Below are 14,384 nucleotides of genomic sequence, written 5' to 3'. Positions count from 1 at the left end.
ACAGGGAAAGGCCAATTAATGAAAATGATCAGGAAGCACTGGGAACTGGTGGGGGTAGCAACAATGGGAGACATATGGCAAGAGGGGAGGATAAAAGAATTTGACATGTTGGTGGAGGAAACGGGGTTGCATACGGGACAATATATTACATATCATAGGATGGTGCGGCGAATCCAAGAGACATGGTCCGAAATAGTATTAGAGGAACAACCGGACGCTGCCACTGAAATGATGTATCATATAGCAGAAGGAGGGCACGAGATATCTAGGATATATGAGCTGGTGATGTCCAAAGTGGGGAAAGAAGTGGTACAACTGAGACAGGACTGGGAGGAGGAAGTAGGTGCCCCTATGAGTGATGGGACATGGCAGCGGGCCCAAGGGTAGCACAAGAAAGTGTTAATGAATGCGAGGCTACAGCAAATACAACTGTATATAACCCATAGGGCTTATATGACACCCCGGAGGATAGCTAAATTTAAGAATGCAGAACGGCAAACATGCCCCAAATGCAACGAGGAAAACGCTGGGATGACGCATATGTTCTGGGCATGCCCAGAAATTGAGACTTTCTGGGAAGAAGTAGCCCACAGATTAGAAGGAAAAGGGATTAAGTTAACTGTTGACACAGCATGGGCATGTCTGTTGGGGGGATTTCCCAGACCACATAAACTTAAACATGTAAGTAAATTAAAGAACTTGCCATATATACTTGCGAAGCGGAGATTGCTATGGGATGGAAGGCATGCCATTGACCAAGGATAGACATATGGTGGAACGACCTTCAGAAATGGGCAGAAGCTGAAACTGCAGTATGGGAAGAGGTGTGCAGTCATAATGTCGACTGCGAATTACAAAAATGTCGAAAACAAATAGTCGAAAAATGTTTTTTCGAATGTCATTTTTTATTTTAAATGTATTTTTTTTGGCTTTCGTGCGTTTAAAAAAGTTTTTTTTTTTTTTAAGGGGGGTGGGGGGAACCCTCCCATTTCGAACAGAAAATGTAAAAAAAAGGACATTCGAAAAAGAATTTCTTCGACTATTTGTTTTCGAGATTATGACTTTCGACTTTTTTACATTCGAGATTCTGACTATGAACCATGGGAAGAAGCTAGTAACACTGGAGGGGATGAGGAAGCAGAAACCCTGACAGCCTGGAAACATTTAATAGCCACACTGTTTGGGCCCATTTAGGACTGGGCGAGCAACCAGGACTCAGCCGAGAGTATAGGTGTCATGATGCCTACCTCCAAGGAGCCGAGTCCGACCCAGCAACCCCAGAGGCAGGCATCATTCCCCCCAGGGAAGTGCCAGCGGGCCCAAGCTGGGGCCCTTTGGACACAGTCCTGGCGCCTTAGGCGCCAGGCTCATGTCGGACCCCTGTCCTGGCGCCTTAGGCGCCAGGCTCATAAAGCTAGACGACATGTGTTCAAGTGTTTCAATGTGCACTTACCTGATGCAGACCATGCTGCTACATCCAGGCCCTCTTGAGGCCTGAATGGAACTACTTTACCTGTGGGACTACTTTCCACCTGGATGTGGTCGGGGAAGGATACATACCTGATCGGTGGAAGGATACATACCTGGAACTTCTTCCAAAGCTATTTAAACCACGCCCGATCAGCAACTCTTGCTTCGCTTTGTTCTGCTCCTCGCAGCTGGACGCTCACCGTGTCAGCTCCTGCATCTGGACTTCAGCCATGCCTATCAGCATCCTGGGTCACCTGCAAAGGGAGATAAGAGAGAATTGGTAAGAGAAAGAAGACCTTACCAGCTAAAGCTGTATCACAGAGACATCACACCGACGATCCTGAAAGGGAAGACATCATTTTTAAAAGCATTTCGTTTCGATCGCTGCAGCGCTGCATTTCACTCACCTTTCCTGGGCACCTCCATCTTCAGCAGCGATCATCTGGATCCGCAGCCACTTCCCAGTGCCTAGAGAGAAAAAGACAAGAACACAAGGTGAGAGAAGGAAGGGAATAGGAAAACCTCAGTTTCCTTCTAAGACTTACCAGTTGGGTCATTCCCCTTTCATTTCGGGTCCTGCCGCTTCCTGGCATTCCGGACCCCGGCCCCTATGGGGAAAAAAGACAAAGACATTGAATGAGCGAATGCAAAGACATTACCCGAACGCTCATCCAGAACTTACCTGTCATTTATTGGAACTGCACGTTTCAGTTCGGGTCGGCGCCATATCTCCGGCATTCCGAACCCCGGCCCCTAAGGGGGAAAAGACATAAGCGTTAGCGCTTGCTGCAATAAGACAATGAACATTATTAAGCTTGAACTTTTGAACTTGCAACAGAACTCTTACAGCACCTTACCTGAATAGTCAAGCTTATTTGAACTTCCATCAAACCTCAATCCAGTGAAGTAACTGGGTTTCAACGCGCCCCTGCATCAGAAGCAGGATGGAGAACTCATCCTTCCAGACCCTAAGGTGAGACTTCACGGGGAATCGTGGAAGGGTATCGTGGAGGGTTGGAAGGAAGTGGGAGGCTTGAGCATTATTGCGTCAGTAGGTAATACTCCCTTTACACGCACAGGGGAATATTCCTACGAGCCAGAGAAGCCAGAGTAGAGGGGCCCTACCTGTCCATCTTCAGAGTCCTGCGCTTCACCATTGAAGAAGCATCAGCACACGAAGCCAGACCTGCGCCTCCGTGGGAATCCGGTGAGCGTGACAATAGGAGAGGGAACCCCTCTGCAGGATGAAGAAGCAGATCGCGAAGTAGTGTAGGCTCGGATTGGGGGGAGGGAATGGGAGACGTAGAAGACATTGTTTGAGTTGCACAAACTGAAATACTGTAATATGTACTGCAAGTTTGGTTTTTTGTTGTGTGTTGAAATAAAATCAATAAAAATTGTTTTAAAAAAAAAAAAAGATTTTGTGTCTGCCAAAGGAGAAAGCGTGTGGAGGAGAACCATAGTGAACCCGACAGAGGGAGGCTGTTATTCGAGAATGGTCTGAGCCCGGAAGAGGGGGATCCAGAGGTGAGAAGCAATCGCCCTAACACGTGAATGTCACGTATAAATGTGTGTGGATACAAGCCATAGTGAACCCGATGGAGGGAGGCTGATATTCGAGAGGGGTCTCTGCCTGGAAGAGGGGGATCTAGGGGTGAAGAATGATCACCCCAAGTGCAATCCAAAAGGAACTTTTGTTTGTTATTTTAAACCTACCAGTCCCTCAGAAGCAAAAGAGTTAACCACAAAGGTCCTGAAATCGATAGGAACTTTTGAGGATCGGAGCACAGAAGAGGGGGACCCAGGGGTGAAAAGTCATCACCCAAGGTACAGACGGAAAGGAACTTTTTGTTTATTATTTTTGATACATCTGGTCCTCTGAGGCAAGAGACTTTTCGTATTAAAGAGACTTAACCACCAAAGGCCCTGATAGCTGAGAACAGAACTGTTGGCTCATGCTGGGAAAGCTTGAGCGTGTGCTGTGCTCTGGAATCCCACCTTGTCCCCTGTTCAAAGCGTGGGGAAGGGAGACCTCCGGCTACCACATCCTGACTTATTATTTGTGTACACTTCTTTATTTCTTATGATCCTTATCCCACACTCTTTTTTTGTATTTTAGTGTAAGGATTGGCAATAGGTTTTTCTTCGTGTAGGCCCTTTTATTTGACAAGATGCCACTGGGACTGCCTTATTATTATTTGATGGTTGTAGCTTGCTCCCATCTTAGATTTAGGTTTAGATTAGGCGTTTTTCCAACCTTCCTATACAGTTTAATACACACCCTTGAACTGTGATCACTTGTGTCTGTCTTTACTGTTGCCACCATGAGTTCCTTACAGTAGACACCTAGAGGCAAGATTTTTCTTCTTCAACCGTTTCCTGCGTATTCCCTGGCAGCGGATACTGCAACATGGTTAATTCGTCTACCCATGCGGTAATGTTTGCCAACATAATGGAATTCACCCGCACTTCATCCCCTATTTTGTCATACAACATCACAAATGAGTTCAAAAACATGTTTAAGGCAGAGAGTGTAGGGGGACATGAGGAAGATTCGCTCATCAACCTCTCAAGCTTTGATGGATCTTAGTATTCTCCTCTAAATGACTGCTCTGTTGCTCCTTCGTAGTAGTGCCCCACCCACCCGCTGTTTTCCAAAAAGGCAATAAGGTCTGAGGGTGACTCCTGTATATGCAGGTCACAGGTCTGATTCACTATGGTGATCCCCAGCTGGACATGGATTCCGTATTTTCAATTAGACTCAAAGCATGTACCTCATTCATATGAGTCCTGTCCAGTCATGCAGTTGTTTTTATCCCCACCACAGGGGTGGAATGAAAAAAATCCCAGATTGTCTTACCCGCAATCAGCTTGTGGTCGGATGCGGGGAGGAACTATGTCCACTGAAGCACCCTGGTGCTTTTACTAAGACCTTTCTATGTTTTGGACAAGCCCCCAAATCTGCACCTTCTTCCTGTGCTGGTGTCTCCTTTGTATAGGCCCCCTTTGCCTCTCCTCCGTGCGTGAGCTAATACTGCCCATTGCCTCACCCTTAAGAACTTCAACTGGGGTGACTTGTGGTTACATGTCTTTATAGTGATAATGTTATAGCGAAACGCACATATATTGTGTATTTTGTAACGAAAACCTGTATACCGAATGCATTTTTTGGGGGGACCAAATCCCACATTTACCACCCTTTGAAACCCACCCCAAACATTTCCCCCCAAAAATTAACCCTTTACCCCACCCAAAAAATGTTTTGTTATAAAATCCTGAATATGTGTTTCTCTATATGCATGTTTAATATAAAGACTGGATACCGTTACCTGTGTGTGTCCTCCCCTTAAGAATTTGTTATTCTATTACTTACACGGTTAATAACATAGTCTGAATCTGATACTCCATCGTGTGGGTATGAAGTTATATCCAGCAACCCCAACGTTTGGCTTCGTAATCCTGTACGTACTGCCATGATACCAAAATTATGAGGCAAATATATGGAATTGCAGTGCATACAACGTGACCGAGTGTGTTGGTCTGCCCCTCACCACGTCTGTTGAACTTCCTCATCAGCAGAGTTTGAAGTTATATTGCTCTTTATATCGTTCTTTTCTAAAAGCAGACTTTAGGAACAAAATCTATCAAAAATATCGGAGGCTCCAAGGGCACAGCCCCACAGTCACCTCCAATATTATATTACGTACCATAGCTCACTGGATCATTTGGTCGGTCTGGTCTGTGGCTATACTAGATCACAGCAGGAGATCGTGACACCTCGCTCCAGTGGACAACTCCCCAGACTCCCACGGACCACCACTTTGCCGAACCACTTAGCCACCCTGCGTACCGTGGGTAAGTGAAGATTTTAAGATCTTGCAATCAGTTCTGGATCAAAACCACTCCTCCAACCTGTAAAGATGAAAGAAATCCTCCTCCACCACAAATCACTTTGGCAAACCACTTAGCTGCTCCCGACATATACTAAAACACAGTAGGGATAGAAGGAACCCAGTGGAAACCACAAATTAGCGAATGGGATCTAGAGATATATGGTGTAATCAGAACAGAGTGAGTGAGAGCTGCCAGAAAAGGATTACATCCAGGGAAAGGTCCGACTGTTCTAAGCTGAGCAGAAGCAGTGAGTGGTCGGCAGTGTCTGACGCAGCCGACAAATCCAACACTGCCTCCATCTAGTATTGGTTATAAGTAATCTAATAGATTAGACGGTGACCAAGAGTGATTCTGTTCCTCAAGACAGATGGAGAGCAAGGACGAGGTGGCATTGTTGAAATTGTGTATTTGGTGGTTAACTGCTTTTTCTGTTTTTTATTAGCAGTTGAGGAGGGGGTGAGTGAGACAAGTTTGCTGGGTCAGTTTGTTTCTTAAACAGAAGAAGATTTCTAGCCACCTTAATGGTTGGAGGGCACTAGGTCCTGAGTCAGAGGTTGTTTACCAGGTTTGTGATTTTGGGGAGATTAAGGGAAGGTAGTCTTTGATCACTGTCATAGGGCAAGGGGCTAGGGTGAGCTACTTTGGTAAGTGCAGTCAAGGTGAACCGATTCCATTGGAAGAGAGGAAAGGCACACACATACAGGTTTCCTAGTACCTGACATTTTGCCACAAAAGGTTTTCCGTTTTGTTGGTCTTACCCTTTCAATATAGTATACACCAAGCACTTAAAATAATTGTATGCATTTGATGAAGAAGCTCTGAACAAAGTTCCATAGCAAGTATTGGAAATGCGGCCTGATTCTATTTCCTGAAAAGGGGATGAATATTTTCAAAACCACCTCAGAACCAAAACTAGAATTTCAGTCAGGAAAAAGGAGGGGGAAAGAGAGGTGTTAGCAGTAGATGGTATTGATGGGTATGGAGGTTAAGTGCAATCACTTTAGAGGGTGTGGGTGAACCTCCTTCTAAAGTAAAAATAATGGGAAGATATCCTTTAAAGAAAAGGAGCAGGAGAGTTTTGGTGGAACAAATATAGAAGAATCATGTGACCAGCATACCAATGGGATCCAAATACATACATCTTTGGAATGTTGGGTGTAGCTACATTGGTAGTTCTTACAGAGCCACAAAATCTGGAGAACATCACTGTGTCCATCATATAAAGTACCACCTCCATTATCTTTTTCTTTACCTTCACAGAGTAATACTCTGGGACACTCATCCTTCGGATATTCACTGTTTATTACAACAGGGGTAAAAGGTTATTCATAGCATATCGGGTAATTGTTATTAATATACAAGATGTTTTAGAACAGGCTGTATATCAATGTTATAGTTTAATCTTAACAGAAACATCTTTTATGACTAAGGTTGCCACATTTTCTGAATTCATACAGACTGCAACCTCCCTGCATTTATTCTATTCTTTTTTTTCCTGAATTAGTGCTTAAAACGTCAGCTAAACCTGAGGTGGTAAACTCAACAGAACTGCCGTTGCTACGCCAGATCGAGGATATGACTTTAGTGGACTCTGAGGAGGGGAGCATGTCCAATGTTAGTTTCTTCACTGATGAGACTCATAGTGATCGCTTGACCTCTGATAGCTCAGATTTGCCTCTGAACGAAAGCTCAATTGAAGCTCTTGACTCTGTCAGTGGTCGTGGTTCAAAGGTGAGCCGGGAGGGCAGACACAGCAGGACTTCTGGCCCTCCTCGAACTAGCCTGGCAGGCAAACTACAGCAATTGTTAACACCCACTAAAAGGAGTTCTGTACGCTGTCAGTCATCCCATGTGGAACAGACATCAGGATTAAAGGATGGGAAGTCTTTGCGCCGGTCTTCAGAGCAACGACAACATCACTCCATAAAAAGCCAGGTGGAAAGTTTATTGAAGACACGTGAGCGGCCAGACTCTACTGCCTCTGAGGTAAGCAGGGCACAGTTTGCCTTTTTGAGGTACAGTGTGTGGTCAAAAGCAGGCATCATGGGTACAAACTAGGAGTGAAGAGCGTCCAAGTTTAGAGGTCTGAGGTATGATGGGGAAATCAATGTTAAACCACTTCTGAGATACCGACGGGAAGGGGAAAAGCTTTAGCCACCTCAGGGGTACAACATTTTATGCTATGAGCCTACACATTTGTGGTGTACTCCATCACCAGGGGCTTTTGGTAGGCGAAGTGTGGGACAGTTTTGGTTACCTCAGAGGTACTGTTGGAGAACAGCAGAATGCCACAAAAGAAGGGCAGCAATTAAGTATCTGGGCAAGACCTCTTCTGAAATATGGGGCAAGGGAGGAAGCAACCATCGTAAAGGTAGTCTGAGGTGGAGTGAGGGGCAGGGGGCTACAACCAGGATTGTGGACCAGTACTGGGCAGCATCTGCAGTTCTGATTGGGTGAATGTAGTCTTAACGACCGCAGACATCGGGAAGGACTAAACCACCTGGGAAGATACATTGCAGGATGCTTGCCCTAAACTAACACGGAGATGCATTTGGAGAGGATCTAAATTCTCATCCACTTTGGAAGTGCTGTGTGAAGTAAGACTGTATCAAAACACTTTCTTTGCTTAGTTTGGTTGTCTAATGCCTTGAAGTATAATTCATAATTCGCAGAGTGTTGTATCCTGAGGTATAATATAGGTTACCTCAGAGTTGGCTTTTTCAACACCTGACCATGTACTAAATCCAGTGGATGCACATACCAGTGCACAGACCTCAACTAACAGTACTGAGCTCCTGTTAAAAGATGATAGCCCAAATGATGGCTACCCATACTCATACCCTGCTGCTCTCAAGCTAGGTCCACGCAGTTAAACAGTAAAGTAAAATAAAATAAAACCCCTCTTTGCCCACCCTCCATTTTATGACTGTTTGCTAAAGATGTTCCTCATTCATTGATAACACCTTTTGTGTGCTTCCTGTTTCAGAGCTCTGTGTCACTGGGCAGTGAAATCGATCTGTCTGATAATTCAGTCTGCAGCTACAACTTCCACAGGTCAACTGACCGCCTTACAGAGAGCAGTGAGGAGAGCCCCATTGTTGAGGTCAGAGCCATGGTATATGGAAAAAAAACAGAATTTCATGATTTAGACATTTTGTGCTTGAATACTATTTTATTTACTTATTACTGTTTGTACCTTCCCTCTGCACTTTTTAATACTACTACTGTTTTTCTCTAACCCTCTCCTCCCATCTTTCTCAGATGCATTCCTTCTCTTTGACTATCCTGTGGCATTTGTCACAGATAGTTGGATATCCATGACTGAACAAGATATTTCCACTAAATGCTTACTGGTCGTCTATGCCACTGTCAATTCATGTTTTTTTTATCAGTAATATTACAGAAGGCTGTTGCTCACTGTTGGCTAGTTATTCAGCCATACATGAAACAACGGTCATACTTTTCATAATGATTATATCAAAAGGAGTGTGTAATGAACCTGCATATTATAGTTTGGGTTGGTGTGCGTTATGTCCTGCAGCTATGTTATGTCCCAAGTTGTATATACACACACAGAAGTGCTGCTTTATATACCATAACGTATGGAGGACCCAACTGAAATAGGCTCGTTCACTGAGCATTAAATTCTCTTTTTGAAATAGCTTTTACAAATAGTATGTGACTGTAACGCTCACCTGATTCCCGTAGAGGCGCCGGTCTTGACTGGGCGTATACCGTATCTTCAAAGGTGATGTGTAACACACGTCTGGCTCTTTGGGCTGGACCTCTGTGCACTGTATGTCTGACTCGAAGGGTAAGATGTCTGCAGATAGAAAATATGGGATTAAGGAACTGGGTTATTGAATGTCTCTCTCTTCTTCCCTTTCTCTTCTTCTGTAGAACCCCAAAGGTTAACGCTCTCACCTTAGGTAAGTGAACGCCGTGCTCTCCATCTGCCTCGGGGCAGGGTGCTGTAACCAGTTTCTTCACTGGATAAGGGGAGCAGGCCTCTTGACTTCAGAGGACTGCTGTCCGTCGTTTACTGCACGAACGGTAAGTTTCGAGTAATTCTAATGTCTTTAAAGTCTTTAGTAATGATGTTTCTTGTTTTGCAGGGTTCCGGCGATGGCGGGTGACGGGCTGAAGTGAGTTGAAGATGGAGCCCGTGTGATGAATAGAAGCGCCTGGAAGCACGTAAGTAAGCGCTTGTTGCCCGCTTCACGATGCGCTCTAACTGTCTTTTTATTTTGCAGGTACGAGTTCGGAGCGGCTGCAGGGTGCCGGAATACCCACTGGGTTAGATGTGGAAAGGAGTAATGGCACGTGAGTATTAAAGTTCCCCAATGTCTTTAAACGCACCTTGTTTTGTCTTTCAGATGTGGGATGCAGCGCCGAAGGCCTCCGGAGCGTGCGAAGAGTTGGTAAGCTTTTGTCTTTCAGATGCCGGAATGCAGTGTGAAGACCTCCGGAGCGCAAGAAGAGTAGGTAAGCCTTTGTCTTTCAGATGCCGGAATGCAGCGCGAGGCGTTGGTGACAGCCGATGGACCAGGTAAGTGAAGAGCTGTCACTGAAGACCGTAATGCTAACCTGTTCTTTCTTGTCTTTATAGGTGTTGCTGAAGACTGGATTTTCTTGTCTTTATAGGTGTTGCTGAAGACTGGATTCAGGATGGTAAGCCTTTTTCCTTAGGCCCAGGATCAGATGCAGAAGACACGATGAGCGTTCTGCTGCAGAGGATGCAGAATAACGCAAAGCAAGATTCATCCATCGGGTGTGGTTTAAATAGCCTCCTGTAGTGCTTAGGTGTCTCCTTCCACAGCCACGCCTAGGTAAGAAAAGAGTTCCTGCTTTCCAGAAGAGTTCCAGTGTTCTGAATCTAGGGAGTGGCTCCTGCCCCACCCAACAGGAAAAGTAGTTCCAAACAGAAGAGGATCAGAGGCTCAACTGGCAGGCAAGTAAGCAGCATGGTCTGCTGCAGGTAAGTCCACCCAAGCATTATGAGCCCGGCGCTTCCAGCGCTGGGACTGGGCATATTTATGAGCCTGGTGCCACTGGCGCCAGGACTGGGTCCAAAAGGTCCCAATTGGGACTGGTTGGCACTCGGAACCTGGGTTATGGATCTGCTTCCAAGGGAGTTGGGAAAACCCTGACCTTTTGGAAGCAGAGATCATGACAGTGACCTTGAGAGAGCACGAGGTGACATGTGAAACAGATGGCGGCCTACCACACCTTCCATATACTTACTGGTCAATCTACATGACCTCAATATAGGGTTGCCTAAATTACCAGTTTTGTAGGAATTAATACAATGTGGTACTGAATGCAAATGGCTGACGTTTATTTCTTGTACAACATAGTATCAGCCCAGTAAAGCCATAATTAGGTTGCTTAGATACCAAGCTACAAATGTGCATGGCCTCCCTATTTGGCAGTGGGTCAACTACAACTCCCAATTCTTCATGCCTAGGCAGGCAACCTTCACCCAGCTCTACCATGGTGCAGCATTAGCCTACTTCTCACCATGAGCTTGTATTCTGCTCTCTCGCGTCAATGTTTTTACCTCCCATTCCCAGAGCATGAGCACCCTCATTGTATGGAAAAGTTCTGCAATAACTGTGGTCTGTAATATATCTGCTCTCCTTCACTACATCGTAAAAGGGCATCCACACCCTCAAAACATTTGATAACTTCTGTTTGCCAGTGCCCATATCTTTTCCATAGCCACAACCCCCACATTTTCACCCACCATAGTGCAAAACAGGGACCTTCTGAAGGTTTACAGCCAGCTTTGCCGCGGTCAGGAGGTGTGATCAAAGCAGCTGATGCTATGCTTGCCACAGAACTGCCCTCCACAACCGCCCCCCATCACCACTATCTCCGGAACCATTGGTAGGGTAACCCCTGTGATCTCCCTGATATGCCCCAGGATCTCCTTCCAATAGAGTTGTGCCCACGGGCAGGATTATCACATATGGCCTAAATTACCCATTCCCCCACATTCTCTGCAACATAGGAGAGAGGAACCGCCCGTTATCCTGCTAATGCACTGGGGCGTTAAGTACCAACAAAGGCAGATTTTCTATGCAGATTCTTTTATAGAGGCACACCTTGAGGATTTGAGCCCCCACGACTCCTTCGGGATATCAAACCCCTGTTCCCTCGCCCATCTGGGAATGGTCAAAAATGAAAGTCGGACACAAAGTTGTCATGTTTTCGGATAAAGACTTTTATTCAACTTAAATGGGTTGGGAAAATGCCTCTGTGACCCGATTCTAAAGAGGAGTTTCAATGGATTGCTTTTCTCCCGCAGATTCCTCATCATGATAGATATCCATCATCCAGCTTTGCTGTTGGGAAACATTTAGACAGGTCGTAGTGGACCTCGGTTCGGCCACCGATCCATCTTGTCTGGCTCTCGATCGTCTGCTCTGGACATGACGTCATGTGCCGTATATATACCATGTCACTACGCCCATGCCTCAGTTCCTTTTTTCTGCATGCTTGCACGCTGCATCGGGAACACAACTCAAGTTTACTCAACTTTCTTATTGTACTTTGTACGTTTTTTTCTTCAAAAACCTCAACGCATTGTCGTCCCACAGGGTTTCGGGCTTCAAGCAATGCTGCAATTGCAAGGCCAAAATGTCTATGACCTACCCCCATGACGTCTGTCTATGGTGTCTGGGCTCTAGTCACGACACAGAGGACTGCGCATTGTGCGCAAAGATGCAGCCAAATCCCTGCGTGAGAGGGCTGGGAAACTGTCCTTGGGCCGACCCATCGCCAAGTCCCCGACGCGGTCCCTTATCCGGTCCTCAGAGGGCGAGACTGAGAAGCCCTCCCCGACAAGGGGAAAGAACGACATTGTAAGAAACTGTCCCATTCCAGGAGCCATTGCTCCTCAAATTCCTTGCGGAAGAAGAAGCAGCACCACCGCCATCGACGCAAGTCCAGATCCTCGTCGCAACGAGGTAAGCCCTTTGTGGGGCCGACCACTCAGGAAGAGTGGCAGAGTTTTAAGACCTCTATGTTAGAAATGTTTGACGCAAGCAGCTGTAGGTGCCATTCCGGCCCCCGACCAGCAAGATTTGGCGGCTAAAGCCGCGCTCGGTGCTCCCAACCCCAAGCCCGTCATATTGTCGACATCGTCAGCGGCGAAAGCGTCTTCAGGTGTTGTTCCCGTCAGAATAAGTCACCGGAAGGCCATAAGGCTGAGGGTCCCGACACTCATTGGTTACCCGAGCTTCCCTCAGTGCCGAAAGAACCTTCGGCATCGAAAGCCTTTGTTCAAAACCCTTTGGCGCTGACATTTGGCAATGGTTCATTTGTGCCACTGTCGAAATCAAGTTTCTTTGATTCCATGCATTCCATTTTCGGAGTCGAGGGACACGATGACCATGAAGACCCAGCCGACCCAGTTTACACTGGAGCCAGTAGCGTCGACTATTTCGACGACCAGGTTGATTTATTGGCTTTGACTCAGGGTTTACATGATGCCAGTGGTCTGGATACTTCTCCAGACCTGGAGTTACAGCAAAAACAGCCCTATACCCACGCTAGTGTGAAGTTCAGGGAGCTGATTCACAGGGTAGTTGATCCTTATTTACTCGCCACACACCCTTCCCCGGAAGGGTTGGTTATACAGGCTGCCACTATTTCCACCAGATCCACGGCATCCACCTCTAATCTGCCTACGGACAGAGAGGGGAAAATGTGACGAACATGCTGCTGAATATGTCTCTGAGGGTGCAATGCGGACAGATTTTTACTGCTGGTGGAAGATGGGAAGGAGGTAGCCAAACAATCATTACAAACAGTCCTTGACGTAGCAGACTGTGTTGGCTAAGGAATGGGTTCAGCAGTTGTGATGAGAAGCCGAGCATATCTTAAAACTTCTGGCTTCTCTCCAAATATCCAAAACATGTTGCTGGACATGCCTTTTGAAGGTGATGTGCTTTTCGGGCCGAAAGCAGACAAATCCTTGGAGAAATTCAAGGAGTCAAAATTGGCTGCCAAATGTTTGGGCCTAGCAGCGCAGCTGGCCAAACCTGCCTTCAGCTTTTTTTTTTTTTTAACATTGTATTTATTGAACAGGTCAACGTATAACAGCAGAACCAGGATGCCCTGGTCATTACTCTCCAAAACAATTACAACAGAAACATGTCAGAATTAACTCCCTTCCCCCCGACCCTCTACCTCCCTCACATAAGCTTACCAGGCCCCAATGGGCGGCGGACACACGAAGCAACGGAAGAAAGAATTAAAATCAAAATACTAGGCTAAACAGTTCTTAGTAGCTGACATCTTGGGGTCTCAACTCCTGTCCATGATAAGGGGCAACACATTCAAGTCAGGTGAATAATCATGTAAGAGAAAACACAAAAACTTCCTCAGCTCTAAGAGGCTAGAGTCTCATCGCTGCACATTGATCATTCAGAAGAACTCCCATCCAATCCTGCACAAAAGACGGCATGGCATTGTTGGTTATTGCAGACAGTTTTTCATACGTAAAAATTGCCCCCAGTTTGCTGAGCCATTCTGCTTTAGAGGGGGCGGATGCATCATTCCATTTTTGGGCAAGGGCGAGTCTCCCCGCTCTCAGCATTGCCACAACAACTTCGGGGAAAGCAGACTGATCAGTTTCAGGCATAGGCGTATCCAGGAGGATCTCCAGGGGATTGAGGGACGGACCCATACCCACAATGTCCTTGATCCAGCTTAGCAGTTCCGAATGATAGGGCATTCCCACCACATGTGATACCAAGTGCCCCGCTGTGAGCACAATCTGGGGCATGTCGGGAAGACACCCTCAAACATTCTGGGCAGGGCAGCGGGGGGAGGGGGCCATGCCAGGAATGCAGCATTTTAAAACTGTGTTCCATAGCGGAGGTGTACAAAGCCCCTGAAAAAATCGACTTAAAGACCTCCCTCCATGTCGGCTGCCCCAGATATAGTCCCAACCTTTCCTCCCAGATCCTTTTGAATGGCTGTTTGCCCTCAAGGTTTGCTGTGTTAAGAGC

The 14,384-nt window shown here is 46.3% G+C and overlaps 1 protein-coding gene across 5 annotated transcripts in view; it reads left to right on the top strand.

Moving 5' to 3' along the window:
• Nucleotides 1-14,384, top strand: part of DENND4B (DENN domain containing 4B) — a 2,051,633-nt gene that overhangs the window by 1,730,667 nt on the left and 306,582 nt on the right. For all 5 annotated transcript variants that reach the window (XM_069651381.1, XM_069651348.1, XM_069651357.1 and 2 more), the window contains 2 exons: nt 6,869-7,350; nt 8,351-8,467. In XM_069651381.1, the coding sequence (XP_069507482.1) occupies nt 6,869-7,350; nt 8,351-8,467 (599 nt within the window). The remainder of the gene's footprint in view (nt 1-6,868; nt 7,351-8,350; nt 8,468-14,384) is intronic.

The sequence above is a fragment of the Ambystoma mexicanum genome, chromosome 1p (genome assembly GCF_040938575.1).
Source record: "Ambystoma mexicanum isolate Mex_15411 chromosome 1p, UKY_AmexF1_1, whole genome shotgun sequence".
NCBI classification, from domain to species: domain Eukaryota; kingdom Metazoa; phylum Chordata; class Amphibia; order Caudata; family Ambystomatidae; genus Ambystoma; species Ambystoma mexicanum.
This window is presented reverse-complemented; position numbering and strand designations above follow the sequence as displayed.